Source organism: Rhipicephalus microplus, chromosome 10, assembly GCF_043290135.1.
Source record: "Rhipicephalus microplus isolate Deutch F79 chromosome 10, USDA_Rmic, whole genome shotgun sequence".
NCBI classification, from domain to species: Eukaryota; Metazoa; Arthropoda; class Arachnida; order Ixodida; family Ixodidae; genus Rhipicephalus; species Rhipicephalus microplus.
Window position 1 is genome coordinate 39,040,118 of NC_134709.1, and position 16,429 is coordinate 39,056,546.

Sequence of the window (16,429 nt, forward strand, 5' to 3'; positions counted from 1 at the left end):
CTTGGTCAATACGGTTGATTGGTTGAGTTGGTCATACACGACTGTTTTGAAATGAGACGCGGACAGAAAGACGGGGACAAGCGCTTGTCCCCGTCTCTCTGTCCGCGTCTAAAGTAGTGCGCTCTCGTCTCGAAACAGCCTTGGTCAAGCAGAATCATTTACAAACTTAAATGTTTTTGCATCATTTGTATCGTGGGCATTATAAAATATCAATATATTCAGAACAGAACGCCTCCTTGAACCCCTCAGACAGATCTCGAGAACTAACCACAACAAGACGATACGACTGGATAAACGTCCGAAGGACATTCATAAAAACTCTCGTTTTTCCGTTATCAATAGCACACTGGAATAGCCTGCCATCATCTGCGGTGAACTGTGAAATGGTAGAATCTTTTTTTATGAGCGATACTTTATTTTTTTCCTTCCAAATAATGTATTACATCTTTGTGTAGTACTCGCATGTGATCTAAACACTGTATCTTTGAAACTGTTGTTATCGTGCCATCCAGCATTGAACTGTCTCTTTTGGAATGTGTTCGTCACTTTCGGATCGAGCAGGTCTGCAGTATATTGAAATAAAATAAAATACCTTGGCACTGAGTAGTGCTACCTCACAGGCTGTGCAGCATACAGAGCTACCTTTCCTGTAGGAACAACACCACCTAGACTATTGACTAGTTTAAGTGGTGTTGGTAGGAAGCGTACGATTCTGCGTTGACCAAGACGTTATAACGTCGGCCACATTTCCTATTCCCGCTTCACGCACACCTTGCGTATTTCGCTGTACACTTTACGCTATCTCAATCTCCTCGCGCCCAGCGTATGCCAAACGTTCAAAGCTTACAACCCATTTCGCGCGTTTAAACGTCACACAGACAGACGAAGCAAATTAAAGGTAGGGCGCTCACGAGAACAAGTGTCCGCTTTGCTACCGCACACTGGGTGAGAGGGAAGTGGCAAAGTAGAAACATGAAACGGAACAAAACAAGATAAACCACGATCACTGCTGTCCGGAGCAGTGATTAGAGGTGAGTCAATTATGATTGCCCCGACAATTTCATTTGCGCCAGTTGCTGCGATCTAGAAAACTTAACAGGGCAGCGCCAAAATACGCGGGCAGAGCACACTGGCAAGCAGGAAGGGCGCAACCAGTCCTCTTTGTAGAACACTCAACAGGGCAGGGCAGGATTGTAGAACACTGAGCAGGGCCGCGCAAAGACGCGCGTCTTCGCGCTGCCCTGCTCAGTGTTCTACAATGGCGCACTGCACAACAAGGAGGAATAGAATGGATAAGGCACCGTGAGAAGGGGCCGGATATGCAAGACAAGAAAGCCAAAACGAAACCTCGCCATGAAGTCATAATGTTTTACGGCATTAGTTCGGACCTATAGAGTTATCTCGTTATCGACAAAGTTGGATCCCACTCCGCACAAAAGCCGCAAACACCTATATGAACGAACTTTACGTACCACTTTTACGCAGGCACAACCAACGTTGGTTGTACCTGCACAATCTAGTAACGTTGGGCACAACGAGCCGAGTACGGCGAAAAAGTTTCATTTGTGACGTCACGCTGACGTATACGCGCACTGGCGTTTCTGGCGCCAAATTAAAAAAAAAAAAACACCACGGTCTTCGTGTTGTCTAGATCGCCCCGCCGCGGTGGTCTAGCGGCTAAGGTACTCGGCTGCTGACCCGCCGGTCGCGGGATCGAATTCCGTCTGCGGCGGTTGCATTTTCGATGGAGGCGGAAATGTTGTAGGCCCGTGTGCTCAGATTTGGGTGCACCTTAAAGAACCCCAGGTGGTCGAAATTTCCGGAATCCTCCACTACGGCGTCTCTCATATTCATATGGTGGTTTTGGGACGTTAAACCCCAGATACAAATCAATCAATCAATCAACCGTGTTGTCTTGATCTCCTTTCCCATGTCTTACGAGGCTAACTACTTTCACTGTATTTATCCGTGGTACACGGAGTTCTGCGGCTCGATTCTACACAACCAAGAAGGATTAAGCGACAATGCTGAAGTAAAATCTGTCGCAACGCATCACCGACATATGTGAAGCCGTGCCTAATTGCCCCACTGTTTGTATCGGAAACACGCTCTTTCCTAACGGCGCCCACCTAGATGTGAAGTGGCTTTGCTTTCTTTAGTGTAGACGGCGGGTGAATGATAATACAAGAGACCGTCGTTCACGACGAAAGCAACCTGTCGAGAAGAGTAAGCATGAACTGATCTACAACGAAATTTGCCTAGCTGCTGAGGTAACTTGACGCACAAATGCAAACGTCCAGATACTATAATCTGTCTCAAAATATCATCAGTATGAAATTAAAGTTGAGGAAGTTTAAGGGCTCTTTCTTCTTCATGAGACGCAATATATTAATGAAAACTAACACACAATGACGCTGTACTTTCGCTGTGCCCTACATAAATATACACCTATACTTTCCTTGGCGTTATTGTCGGGTTAGTTCTCATTAACGGTACATTCATATAATGATTGTTGGGGTTTAAAGTACCAAGAGCACCATATGACTAATATTATTATGATGGTCTTGGTGGGATTCTTCAACGTACATTTGAGTCTAAGCACACGGGCCCCAAGCGTTCTCGTTACTATCGAAAATGTTGGGGCCGCCGCAGCCGGGATTCGATCCCGCGACTTGCGGGTCAGCAGTCGAGTGTCTTAGCTAACCGTAGATCACCGCGGCGGGTTAGCGTATTCCCAATGAAGTCATACATAACGCTAACGTTATACGATGCCCCTCATAAAATGGCGCATTTTCGGTTTCGTTTTATAGGCTTAACTTCCACTCCCTCATCCTTTTTCTTTATTTCTTTCTTTTTGTCCTCCTCGGACACACTTGAAAGGGGTCCCGACACAAAAACTTTGGCCTCGCGTGTTCCTGCTGCGACGTGCTGCCGGGGGGGGGGGGGGGGGGGGGGCTGTTATAGTCATAACACGACACATCGCTTGCTGCAGCACGCGACAGGCAATTATTTACAGGCCCCTCATTATCAACCAGTTTCGGTTTGAGAGAGCTTCAAAAAAAAAAAAAACGAGATGCTGCCGTGTGCAACTATCGCCACGGGGAATCGACCCCGTAGGATGAGGATAGTTATAGCGCGAGAACAAAACGATGACACAGAGACAAGAAGGACACGAAAGACACAGAAGGACACGAAGACATAACTATCGTCATGCCATACCAACTAGCCCAAACTGCCACACGCAGGATGAGACTCCACCACGAAATTTCGTGTCAGTATACCCCTTTTAAGAGAGACGCCACGGCGCGCACAAGGTCCGTTCGATTCACCTGCGACAATTGGAACCAGTTCACGGCTGTGCACGCGAAGTTCAGAAATTGTGCAGCGCGAGTTCAGCGGCGCAGGCACAGCGCGACCACCCTCGAAACGAATGACGATGCAGCAACAGTGTGCAGGCCTTATTTCTCTTCGCTTAATTTACATCGTACAGCTAACACTGAACGATGGCTAACCACACACGTGGACAGTTTATGAGGCGCGAACATATCGGCAAAACACACCGCGTTTGTAGAAGGCGGGTATGACGCCTAAGCCACCTGCGCCAAAGTGCTGCGTCGTCTGCTCGGTTGCACATGTGGCTACACCAAGCCGGCACCATCAGCGTACGAGGTGCAGGAAAATCTTGAACCAGTGCTGCACCTCTTCTGCACCTTTTGAAACGAATGACAGGGTTCAAAGGTCGTCAATGCTGCACCACTGATTGATTGATTGATTGATTGATTGATTGATTTATTGATTGATTGATTGATTGATTGATATGTGGGGTTCAACGTCCCAAAACCACCATATGATTATGAGAGACGCCGTAGTGGAGGACTCCGGAAATATTTGACCACCTGGGGTTCTTTAACGTGCACCCAAATCTGAGCACACGGGCCTACAACATTCTCGCCTCCATCGGAAATGCAGCCGGGATTTGAACCCGAGCCCTGCGGGTCAGCAGCCGAGTACCTTAGCCACTAGACCACCACGGCGGGGCGCACCGCTGAAACGAATGGCAAAGTGCAGCACCCCGTGAACTGGTTCACGTGGTGCAGGTGAATCGAACGGACCATCAAATGTGCAGGTACAGGGTTCGCGGCGAAAGGCGGGCTGCGCGCAGCCAATCCACGGCGGCGCAGGGAGTGACGCGCCACGGGACCTCAACACGTGTCTTGGTCGCGTTCTATATATACACGCGAGGTGGATGTTGTTGCTTGCAGGGTTCGCGGAACGGAGCTAATAAACGAGAGCGACGGCGTACGCTTTTTTTTTTGCGTGGCCTCGATTTTAGTGCGTTCTGTAAATGCGAGCGGGCGAGATTGAGAGACTCGAAAACGAGAACCTGCGACGACCATTGGCCGCCCTTGATTGCAACCCCCGACACCATGGAAGAAACAAGCAAACAGAACTACTTCCCGAGTCGAAAGAAGGTGGGCACGAGAAGACAGTGAGGACAGTACCAGGCCCATAACCAAAAAAAAAAAAGAGGGTGGAGGGGGGGCCCCCTAAATTCAGATGGAGGAGTGGGGCGTTTTACCTACAATCAATAAAGAAATATGGGCATTTCAATTTTTTGAAAGTGTGCCCCTCCCTTTCTCCCTCCGAAAAATAAAAACCTGGCTCCGGGCCTGATTAAAGGGACACTAAAGAGAAACAATAAGTTGTTTTAGCTGGATAAACTGCACTCTGAGAACTCTAACGTCATAAGTTTCAATACCACAAGTTCATTATTAGCGGATAAAATCAAGGTTGAAGTTTCATTTTCAAAATTTCGCGCCGTAATCTCCGCGCGTGACGTCAGCAACTCCACAATGTCTATTTCGTGTTTTCGCGACATTGGCTCGATAAAAATTCTCTGAGACTTCGTATGCCAAGTCTGTGGCTCCCACAAAGTATAATGCACTTCGATTTCGTTATCGTTTAGAAGCTACGTGGGACCCAGTAGACGCCTTCAAAATTCACTAAGTCACGACGTTTGGTGCGGGCGTCTCACGGCGGTGTCTTCACCGGCATTTTTTCTTTATCGCGGGTCGCGTCGCTTATCAAGCGTCGTGTCACGGCAAGAGTGCTGTTTAGGGGATCACCAGATAGTAGTTAACTAATACGCGAAAAATCGTTTTGCTCTTTAGTGTCCCTTAAACACCCACAAAGAGCGTTACTTGAAATGCTTGCGAAAGGCACAGTAGTACACGATAAAGGAAGAAAGAAAGGATGAAGGGGAGAGGACGGGGAATAATTTGCATTCGAGCAACGACTGTAACACAGACAAAGCTGGAGCCAACGAGGTAGATATGCATAGGCGATAAGAAGATACGCGGGTGTGCATTCCTCGACACTTCTGTCGGGTTTGGCTTCCACGTAGATAAAATTAACCTAAATTGCCCCGCCACGGTGGTCTAGTGGCTAAGGTACTCGGCTGCTGACCCGCAAGTCGCGGGTTCAAATCTCGGCTGTGGCGGCTGCATTTCCGATGGAGGCGGAAATGTTGTAGGCCCGTGCACTCAGATTTGGGTGCACGTTAAAGAACCCCAGGTGGTCGAAATTTACGAAGCCCTCCACTATATACGGCGTCTCTCATAATCATATGGTGGTTTTGGGACGTTAAACCCCACAAATCAATCAATCAATCAAAATTAACCTCAATTCTAAGCAGCCGACGTTTTGATAAACGGTTAACAGTCGGCAGATATCTGCCCAGTTGGGGGCAACACGACTCGAAGAAAAAGAGGAAACTCCACGCAAAAATTCACTCTCTAAGTACTTGGCGTTTCAAAGCCTGACCGGTTTCTCCTCCAAGAGTGAGATGGCGCGAGATGTACAGCGCTTATATACGCTTTCTCGACTCATCGGGCAACCAATTGAACAAAAAGGAAAGTATGTGCCTGTAAGATTACAAAATAAGCAAATGACCTAGTACCATAGCACTGGTTTTTGTATATATGACCCTAAGTGATGATATCACATCGTTGCCAAGAGAGACACAGGAACCATGATACTGAGACAGTTGGAGTATCTCGCAGAATTGATGACCTATACAGGAAGTTTCTTCTTCAACACATAAGCCGATTTCATTGTATAAGCTTTCTACAAAGAAGTCTAGGATCCCCGAGTGGCAAAAAAGTATAACAAAAAAATACAGGACTGATCACATGGAGTTCCTAAACTAAATGACAGCCCTGAACAAACATTCGAAGGGACAATATTAATGTGGCAGCAGCCGCAGAGTAAGATGGAAAAAGTGTTAGTCAATTAGCTGGCAAGACAAGAACTACACAAGGCGACAAAGTGCAAGTCAGAATCACAGTCAACGTCCCAAAAAGAAAAAAAATTACAATCAATAGTCACCGAGGATGGCACTGCAGAGACTAAAAACTCGAGAGCAAATAAAAAGTCATCCAGAATTAAGAACTAACAACAGCCCACCGATGTTAGAGGAGGTTCGTATTCCAATTCTACACAAGGCAGGTCCCCACTCCCTACCCCACCCCGACGCACGATAACTAAGTTTTTCAGCATGTGGATATGAAAATGAGCTCATTATAAAGACAAGGTTAGGCTGTATTTCAAATAGACTATAGAAGAGAACTGGCTAACCTCCCTATCCTTCCTCCTCCTCCAGAACGAAACTGAGCGAACAATTCATTCCTCATCAATGCATCAATCATGCAATATAGAGACCACGCGCAAATTGTAGGAACTAGCTGAGAGGTCGATGCATAACCGACATTTTATACAATGTGGGAAGGACAGAAATGCCCGAACTAGAAATCACACCTCTCTTTTAGATGAACATTTTGATCCTTCCATTTGTATTCCACTCCACCAATTGACCCAAAAGAAGCAACCAATTGCCAAAATTGGCTCACACCGCATAATAGTGCAAAGCACCTTTTTTTTTAGCTATCTGCCTTCCTTTATAGCATTTGCCTACAATATTGTCGGGTAGTCACCAACATTACATTTTAGGAGTCATTCTCCACTTTGCAATTTCATTTGCTGATCTCTCTAAGGACCAATGAAACCTTTCTGCAGAGACAATGCATAAAAAAATGAAATGTAGACAGCCATCCCAAGTATTGAAATTCAATGTGAAAGCTGATCATTTGTTGAGCGCAGACTCGATCTATAAAAGGTAGCGCTAACGCAGCTACAATTCTTCTTTGAGGCTCCACTGAAACAATATACAGTGGCAAAAAGTAATCCCCCTTCGAATTCCTGACGGTCTAATGAATTGGTAACCTGCAAGCAAAAGGAAGGCACTGGCGAAATAGAGAAACGAAACTGAAGCTCGTGGAGCAACACCTTGCTGCTTTGCATTTCTGTTTGCCCCCAACGATAGAGGAAAGAAAAAGAAAAGAAGAAAGGGGAGGCTGTAGATTTGAGAAATAAGTCTTCCTTTTCTTCATGCCCTGGAGATACTGCATGCCTGAGCCACACAATGCATTCAAATGAGATTCGGTTTCGCACGCTTCCGTATTAAGGCCACGTCTCGTGGAAGCAGCTTTCCTCTAGGATGAAAAAGTTGAAGTGAAAATGAAAAAAAAAAAATTAAAGGACGAAGAGCAAAAACTGATTTGATGCAAAAACAGAAACAGTAGTGAGCAAGCCAGTCTTGCCTGCATCACTCGAGACCCATCCATGACTCGCCAACCAAAGAGACAATACTGAAACTGTATTAGCATGTCCCCATCACCCCCGAATCCACGGGGGAAATTTCAACGCCTACCCTCCAGGCTTCCTTGTTAAAGGCCGCATTTTATGGAAGAAAAAATGCGACAACAAAGAAGAGTGTGTAACAAAGCATTGACTCCCCCATCAGCAGCGCAAATCCCAGTTCGGAAAGGTTTGCAACACCCATCCGTAATTAAGTATGTGCTGTCTGTTTGCAATCAATGCCTCAATGTGAGAGCGACGCCCGCGCAGCATAAATAAAGCAGCTCGACGGCATGCTCATGGACGACAAAAAGCTTCCCTCGAGGGTAATTAGAACTGAGTGATGAATGACTGCGGTGTGAAGTGCGCGTGAAAGTTGTAGCGACAACAAGGATGTGTGTACAAAGGTGATCACAGCAATCAGGGCAAAGCAGTCTCCATATGTCAAATGTCAAACAGACTCACTTTGACATAAGGTGCATAATGACAATGAGTTATAGGAAATCAAAGCAGCAGCACTATGCTGCGTGGCCTTTCTCATTATTTCAGAGGAGGCCGAGTTGTTTACTTGCAGGGTGCTTGCAAGAGTGACCAAAAGAGTGCAACTGCCCAGTGCTAAAATTATTTTAAAAAGCGTGAGAGACGAGTCAGCAAAGTGAGCACAGTTCAAACCATTATGCATGTATGCATGATAGGAGAAACGGACGGAACAAAGAACGGTGACCCAACACAAGCGCTTTGTTGCGCGACTTTCATCCCATCCGTGTGCATGCTGTATTTTTCCTGCATCGTATTATCATCTCGCACAACTTTCCGTGCTGCATCTATAGGCATTATTCAAGAAGAAATGAATTTTTGAGCAGGCTTGTGCAAATTCGCCGAAACGCACAGACCCAGTTGCCAGTGAGGTTGTGCATTTTGGGATCTTCGAGCTGTTAACACATGGCTCACTCTGTTGAATGCTCGCATTGCAAACACTTTTGAGTAGGTTAATCTTCAAGGAGTTTTTCGGAGATTTCAATTTTGACAACATGCATTTGATTTCTTGCATACAGATTTTCTGGCATTCCCCACGACGTTTGCTGAATATAATCTCTTTTATAACATACATTAAATATTCGCTCTTCCTGAAAAAAATATGTAATGCTATGGATCACTTGTGAAAGTAGTGCACTGCTCAGGCAATTTGCAGACGTGCATACACTTCAAACTTCGCCTAGACACTGTCCCCTTGCTTTACCATAACCTGAAGCAAATGTAGACTACCTTGTTCTGCTCACTCAGAACACCGAAGAAACTTGTCCTACCCAATAAGTCAGCATTGAAATATGAAGAAAACTGGAGGTAAAAGAATTATTTGTTAATCCAATCAAGCCAAATTGCTAAAAGCTTTTCCAGTTTACACGCAGAATTCCCCTATTACTGCCAAATGTAACTCATTGTAGCACAGATTTTTCCTTCACGACATGGAAAAACGAAGCATCAGGTAGTCACCAAATCGGGGTGCAAGCTTACCCATAAAAATTCTTTACAAAAATTCGTTACCCCTTTACACATTTAGCACCTCACACATATGTATGTTGTAGCGTCCTCTCCAGGTTTTGTTAAATATCTTTGTGGCTTCATCCAGCGATCATGGCAGTGCTTTGCGCCATTCGTAATACTCACTCGTGATGTTCTAAAGCACTCGCAAAGGTTGATTGTAATTTTGTATTCACATAACGCGCACATGACAGTGCGTGGCCATCAGAGATGCAACACTAGATCACCTCTTTATGGAGTCATAGACTGTATACACAGCTTGTTGTTGGGCTAGCTAGTAATTCCTCGTATCGTAAGTAAACCTAGCATATCTTGGAAACCACGTCGAAACACTCGCATTCCTACACTGTTTCACTCGAGCGCTGCACGAGGTGCGTGTCTCTTGAGCGGAAGTGTGTGCAAATGCGCGAGTGTTTTCAGGGATTTCCAAGTTGAACTAAATTACTTACAATAAGACTATTCAGTTTACGAATGACACGGAGGAAACATGCTAAAAACACCGAATAAAGTATAAAAATACTGGAAAAAAATTAAGGTGACGTAGTTGCTCATTCTATTCACTGAACTCTAGCTTAGCTAAGAAAAACTTCAGTCTGCCTTAATGTAGTGCTATCATTGCTCTGGTTTCATCTGCCACTTGTTCCAAGTACGAGCTGTGTGTCATGTAACAGTTTTTTAGGACTCTGGAAAACAATCTGAGTAACGGTTGCATGAGAGCTGTCAGTAACAGCTGTATAGGTATAGGTAACCTGTATAGGCAAGCTCATAATAAAAGCCATACTTGACTGACACACAACTATCATCCCCCGATGATTTAAACTAGACCTTGGTAGGTTAGGCTAAGTTTTTGATGCTCTTGAGCCACCTACACATGATCTTGCACTGCATGCAGTGCTGATTCAGAGTGCACCATGGAAAATGCAATTTGATGTCTGCACTCTTGACATTCAGCTGCAGGTCTAGTAGGACAGCAAGTTTTCTAGCAAGGACTTTCGTGCAAGAACAACGACCCATGTCTGTCATGGTTTCTATGTTGAGAATGACACTTGCAAAACACTTTACTTACCAGGTTAAATAAAAATAAATTAGGACTACTGAATTACCTGCTTTTCCAATGTTTTGAGACATAATTTGCTTGAAATGCTTGCAAATGTTCCCCCATTCCCTGAGAGTTCCAATGACGACAGGTTTCATACTCGAGAAAAAAAAATATTTTCAAAATAATCCCTGAATTCTGCCTTAATTTCTAGTTTGCCACCTTTATATGAGGAGAGTCAGTCCTTTCACCCTCCTTAACGAACCGAGGCCTCCTTATATGTTGTTGATGCGGCAAGAATACAGAAGGACACCCAGGTACAATGGACAATCTAAGAAATTGGTGACAAGTCACAAGTTGCAAGAATTATTCAAACAAGAATAACAAAAGACAAAACTGCACCTAGGAAGTGACAGTGACACGAGGCCTAACAGGATGGGCGACTCCAAGTGAAATGCAAGGGAGGCGACATTACGTATTTCATGTCATAGAGTGCGTTGCCTACAAGAAGCCACAGATATCTTTAAGCATCAGTGCACAGTTAGGTAAACAGCCAAGCAGTCAGGAAAAATAAGCGCAACGTCGTAGTTCGTGCGATAACGCAACCTGTTTCAGAAGCGAACAGTGCCGAACATGAGTCGGTAAAGAGGACCTACGGTGCTCTGCAGCATTCTATGTTTATTGCAGTTTGCTTTCAAAGGCCTCGGTTTTTATTTCTTGCATTAGAGCCGTTACACTTTGATAAAAAACACCCCGCAAAAAGAAAAAAAAAAAACGCCTCCTGCCATCCCCACTGAGTCGCTGGATACCAGATAAAGCTATACTGGGACAATCAATGCAAACCCCATAACTGAATAACTCCCACTACATGACTATCTCTGGCTAACTCAAGCAGGCCTCTACAAAGCCTGCAATTCAAGTGGTGGGTGTGCCAAAATAAAAGAGACAACACTTCCATTTGTTTCTTTCCCCTCCTTTTTTTTAGCTGTCGCACCAGGTGATCCCAAGCTGACCGTGTTTTGCTCGCTATAGATCTACATGCTCCCAGGAGCAAGTGCCTTTTTAATGACATCAGCATAAAGTGCAGTACCATTTTACAATACTGTAGTCAGAGTCCCGAAACGGTGCGCTGCAACGGGAAGAACTCGGAACCTATGCACATCTAGTCTGATTGACAAACTATGCTTCTGAACATGAAAGCAACGCAGAGAGTCTAGACTCTCTACGTTGCTTTTCATGCACAAAGAAGAATAATCATACACAAAGAAACATAATCGAAGAAGAATGAAGCCGGATAAGGTATGGGGGATGTCATTTCTAGTCTTTCTAACTGCAATGCAGTTGTCATATAAATGCTACGAAAATTGAGTTGACCAAAAGACGTGTTGTGGACAGGGACGGAACCTACGATCTTTGGATAACCCGCCCGACGCTCTACCACTTGAGCTATGGCAGTTGTGGCCCTGCTGTACTCATTATTGGGTATTTCTGTGCATACAGACCTGGGAGTTGCCGTCTGCCAGTGGCAAGCTGCCTTTTCATTCAGTTTAATTGATTCACTCTTACATGATAACTACTCCAATACAGTTATGAGACAAAAATTACATCTCCTATACCTTCCTTGGCTTCATTCTCTAGTATTGGTTTCCATCAAGATTACACTGATAGAATTGAAACACGACAGACGACCCTCTGCGCATGTGCACTGCTGTTTCAAGCACGGTTCATCAACGCGCCCTAAGCAATGTTCTCATGTGGAGCTGGAACCACTCTCCCAGCAGGAGGGGCCTCACCTGTTCCTTCACAGACTGGAGGATGCTGGCTGCCGAGCTATTGGGGTAGGTGTGCATTAACGGAGGCTCCGGCGGTGGAGCATCCTGGCTCGCTGGCATGGTGTTGTGCTCTCCGAGCAGAGAAGACGGGAATCCCATTCAACTGCGGCACAAGACATTGTCGGCGTTGACCCAGTGGCAAATCCCTATGCAAGACTGCCAACACCAGTGAACATTTGGAAGCAGATAGAGGAAGTAGTGCATTCAAATTACCAGTGCAAAGTGAGTGTTTAATAATGGAAGGATTGCATAAAAAACACCGCACACCACGGAGATTGACAATGCCTGCTCCACTAGTGGAATGCACAGCGAGTATTGTTCATAGGATGCCGACCAAATGTAGGACTTCATACATCGGCCAAACTGACCAATCTATAAATGATCCTCCTTCTGACCATAAACACACAGGCACTGTCATAACACATCATTGCATAGCCTATGGGGAGAATGAGGAGAAAAATTGTGAAGCTTTCTATAGCGATAGATACGATTGCTAGAAGCAACCACTCAACTTCTATTTACAAAAAGTGAATGCACATTTTCTGTACGCAACGTGCTAAAACTGCGGTTTTTAATTGCCTACCTCCTTTTTACGGTTTGCTGTGTGCATGCGAGGTACAGCCTTTATGGCTTTTGCCCTGTATTTCCTATATAGTCATTCATCTAGAAATGCGAATTTTTCCTGCAAGCTTGCACACGCGTCACTCTATGTCTATTGTGTGCTGTATTTTTTACACATGCTCTCTTTTTTGAAGCAGTGCACCAACTGCCCCGAAACGAGTGCTACTAAAAGAAAACGATTGTGTTGACATGTCCCAACCAAAGGCCAGAATCCCAATGAATTCGAAGAAGGGGATCCTTCGACTTTTTTCACAATTCAAAGTGATATTTTGGCGTGAGAATGCCAAAGTGAATAAGCACAATAGATGTTTGATGACCTTTCAGGTCTCTGTTCCTGATGCAAACGATTCAGGAATGTCCACGTAGCATCGATCGGGGAGTCTACTTTTCGTTGAAAGTTACAATTTCCTAAGCGATGTTATGCGACCGGAAACAAGTGTCTGCGCACCAGGAATGGGTAAAACAGTAACGTGTGCGCTGTTTCAACACATTTATTAGGCGCGACGCGACACCGAAGGGCTGTGCGGTGGCGATGACAGATGCTTCGTCAGAACTTGATACAACGAAGCACTAATGCTGCGGCCTGCACAGAACCTATGCGCTGTTGTCGCCGCTCCAGATCGGCTGGACATAATCGGAGTTAAAACAATTTTCCCACGCACCTGCGGCGCGCCACAACGGTACGCGCCACAGGTGCCGTCAGGTGAAACGCACGCGGCGAAGTAACCCTCAGCCGAGACGTTCTCACGACCAAAATAACACGAAACCGCGTACTAGACCCTGGGACACGGACACGAAATCCGCACCCACGGGGATCTGAGGTTTTTTTCAGGTCAGCACCAACAGAAACAAGACAACCTTCCGACCCGACAGGAATCCTACTTTTTTTTTTCTCTCCTCACCCGGCCACCACGCAACCTCACCGAATGTCACGCGCGGTTGTACAATAAGAAAAAAAAAGCCGGTTCGACCGGGCGACAACAAAAACGAACTTACCCAGCCGTTCGCGTGAACTTAGTGCGTGGCGGCCGCATCACGGGCACGGACACGACGCCTAGGAGGCGTTGGCATCCAAAGCAACAACGGCGTCTCGTTGGAATGCGGCTTCCAGAGTCGAGCCGTTGGCCCGTCCGTAGACCGTACGAGGCACGCTAGGCCTAAGAGGACTGCGGGGACCCGCACAAAAGCTCAACGTCTCCGCGCACTGGTCAGCGGAGGGGGTATTCGTGGCCCCTCGGCAATCGACCCGACTGGGCACGGACACACCAGCGCGCGCGGTCGCACGGAGTTGGAAACCTCCGAGAAAAACTTCACTCAACGAGGTCGGAAGCACGGCTTCGTAGTATCCACAAGTAGAAGAGAGATTTTGACACTTGCACGGAACAGGAATGAAACTAGAAATCAAGCAAACAGCATTCGAAAAAGCGGCATTGTCGTGGTTCTCCAAACGGTCCCTAGAGGGAACGACTGTAGGAAGGAGGAGGTGTGGGGGAGGGCCAGCCGCTTCGTCGAGGGGCCGTATAAGAACGGCGGCGTTGCATTGCTTCCAAGCGTCGGTGTTGGACGGGCGGTGACTGACCTACGGCCTTGGTGGCTGTGAGGACGGCGCACGGTGCCCACACAACAAAAGCAGCAAAGCGGCGACACAAAAGAATAGCCATCAGAGCACGTAAAGAAGTTCGCCTCAAAGAGTAGTTTACCCTCTCTCGTCGTCCGGGCTACTGCAAGAGATGCACTGCCCTCTCCTGAAAAAAGCCATATGGAACGTCGCGCTTTTGTGTTGACGCTAGCTCACTTAGCGACAGGTCTCACCGCGGCGTCAGCCTCTTTTATCTATACATTGGAGCGGGCGTTAGCTGACGAACAAAGGCGAAGTCACTCGCTGCTGAAATTGTAGAGGAAGAAAAAGACTGAGATGAAGTAGAAGAATGTGGGCATGGGTCAATGTAGTGCGCGCACGCATGGACGCACGATTAAAAAAAAAAGATGAAAAGATTTCGGGAGGAGCACGGACGTCCGAAACTCGATAGCGCGCGCTTGGCATGCGAAATTTGAGATGAGAAAGCTGCGAGGAATCCGGCGAGCGTGATTTTAATAAAACATGACGAGCGAGCGAGGCAGCTAACGGCGCTCATCTCGTGAGCACGCCCCGCAGCACCAGCGGAGAAAAATAAAACAGGCGAACTGAATTGAGCCATGAAGTATCGCCGCTGTCTCTCGAGAAAAAATGCCGTTGCTTTCAAGTGGGATCCGCTTCGTGCACGGATACCACAGCGTATTCGAGACAATATTGATTGTTCGGGTCAAGGCATGCACGTTGTTAACGTGCGTGCCCCGATCGCGGAAGAAAGGCCCAGTCATCATTTACGTCGAGATAATGTCACCCCTGCTGGCATCAGTCGGCAACATCAACATGCCGCCAGGCAATGACTTATTTCGAAACTAGCGCGCTCTTCCTTTCCCCATGCTCCTCTCTCTTTCTCGTTTGCCATTGTTTATATATACAATTACGAAATTAGAGAGCGTATACAAAAGTTTATCTGACCGAAATGCACAAGCTACATAAATTGCATTCACCTATGCCCGATTGATTCATTTAGCGGGAGAACATTAATTAAAACATCAGTTAGATCCCATAAACGTCGAGCTAAAAGAAGAGGGATAAAGAAACGTAGTTTCATACGTCGGTTACGGCAGGTGCGCCAGCTGAGAATGAAGAGCCGTAATAATGAGAAACGCACTAACTCCACACCGGTTAAAGGAAATTTGCATGCGTAATTACCTTCCATTTTCCCAGGCTGCGTAGAAGCTCTCCGCATGCTCATTCCGGGTGTATCTGCAGAGCGGCGGGACGTGCAGCCCATCCAAGATTTTGATCAAAAGCCGGCACACTCGTACGAAACCCCGGCGGGCGTTGGATAAAGAACGTGATCACAACAAAAGCACCAGCACAAACACGCACTCCCTCGCAGAGTTCGCTGCCAAAGCAAGTGGCGCAGGGGGACAGTCGACGCGGCACTGGTTTCACAAGCAAAGCCGTTTGAAGAGCGCGCACTCGAAGTTTCCAAGGCTCGGTTCAGTCATACGCAGGCTTCCTCGATGCGACCCGAAGAAAGATACACACGTACTGCAGTGAAGTGCAGGCAGGATCCCTTTCGGAGAGCACTAACCCTAACCCACGGATAGCTCAGAACCCCGGGCCCAAAATCGCCATACGAATAGTACGCGACGATCGGCGTCTCCCGGAGCCGCTGCAGCCGAGACGTAGCTGCGATCGCAGAACACGTTTCCCGCGACGACCTTCGCCGCACACACGCCTTCGCTGGCCGTTTATTCGTCACGGTAGCGTCGTTTCTTCGCCGCCGCATGGAACGAAGGAGAGTCCGCAAGAAAACACACCGCCGCTGGCACACCGTCGCCTCTGCCGCTGCTGCTACAGCACATCGCGAAACCGATAGAGAGAGACCCCCGCGCACCGAAGCTTTTGGCTCACATCTCGGTAATCCCGTCGCTAGGTTGGTGGAGCCCACTTGGACGTGCGTTATCCACGCATACGCGCACAAAAACTACAAAAAAAATTGGTGGAAGATAAGACAGAAACAGGCTTTCGCGTTTTACTTCCTTTGGAGTAGAAGGGCGTAAACGCGTACTGCAGCAGTGCGCGAACTCCACTAGCACACCCGTCCCTTCGACCGGCGAAAAA

General features: G+C 46.8%; 1 protein-coding gene across 9 annotated transcripts in view; it reads right to left on the reverse strand.

The window, feature by feature from the left end:
• The window catches only part of p120ctn (adherens junction protein p120), a 166,011-nt gene extending 149,582 nt beyond the window's left edge, over positions 1-16,429 (reverse strand). For 4 of the 9 annotated variants that reach the window (XM_075875496.1, XM_075875494.1, XM_075875503.1 and 1 more), the window contains exons 1-2: positions 13,723-14,386; positions 12,067-12,208 (exon numbers count right to left, since the gene is read on the reverse strand). In XM_075875496.1, the coding sequence (XP_075731611.1) occupies positions 12,067-12,204 (138 nt within the window). In that variant the 5' untranslated portion in view covers positions 12,205-12,208; positions 13,723-14,386. Of the gene's footprint in view, positions 1-12,066; positions 12,209-13,722; positions 14,387-15,508 lie in introns of those variants that run through there. The other 5 variants (XM_075875507.1, XM_075875504.1, XM_075875495.1 and 2 more) reach the window with 4 other exon arrangements.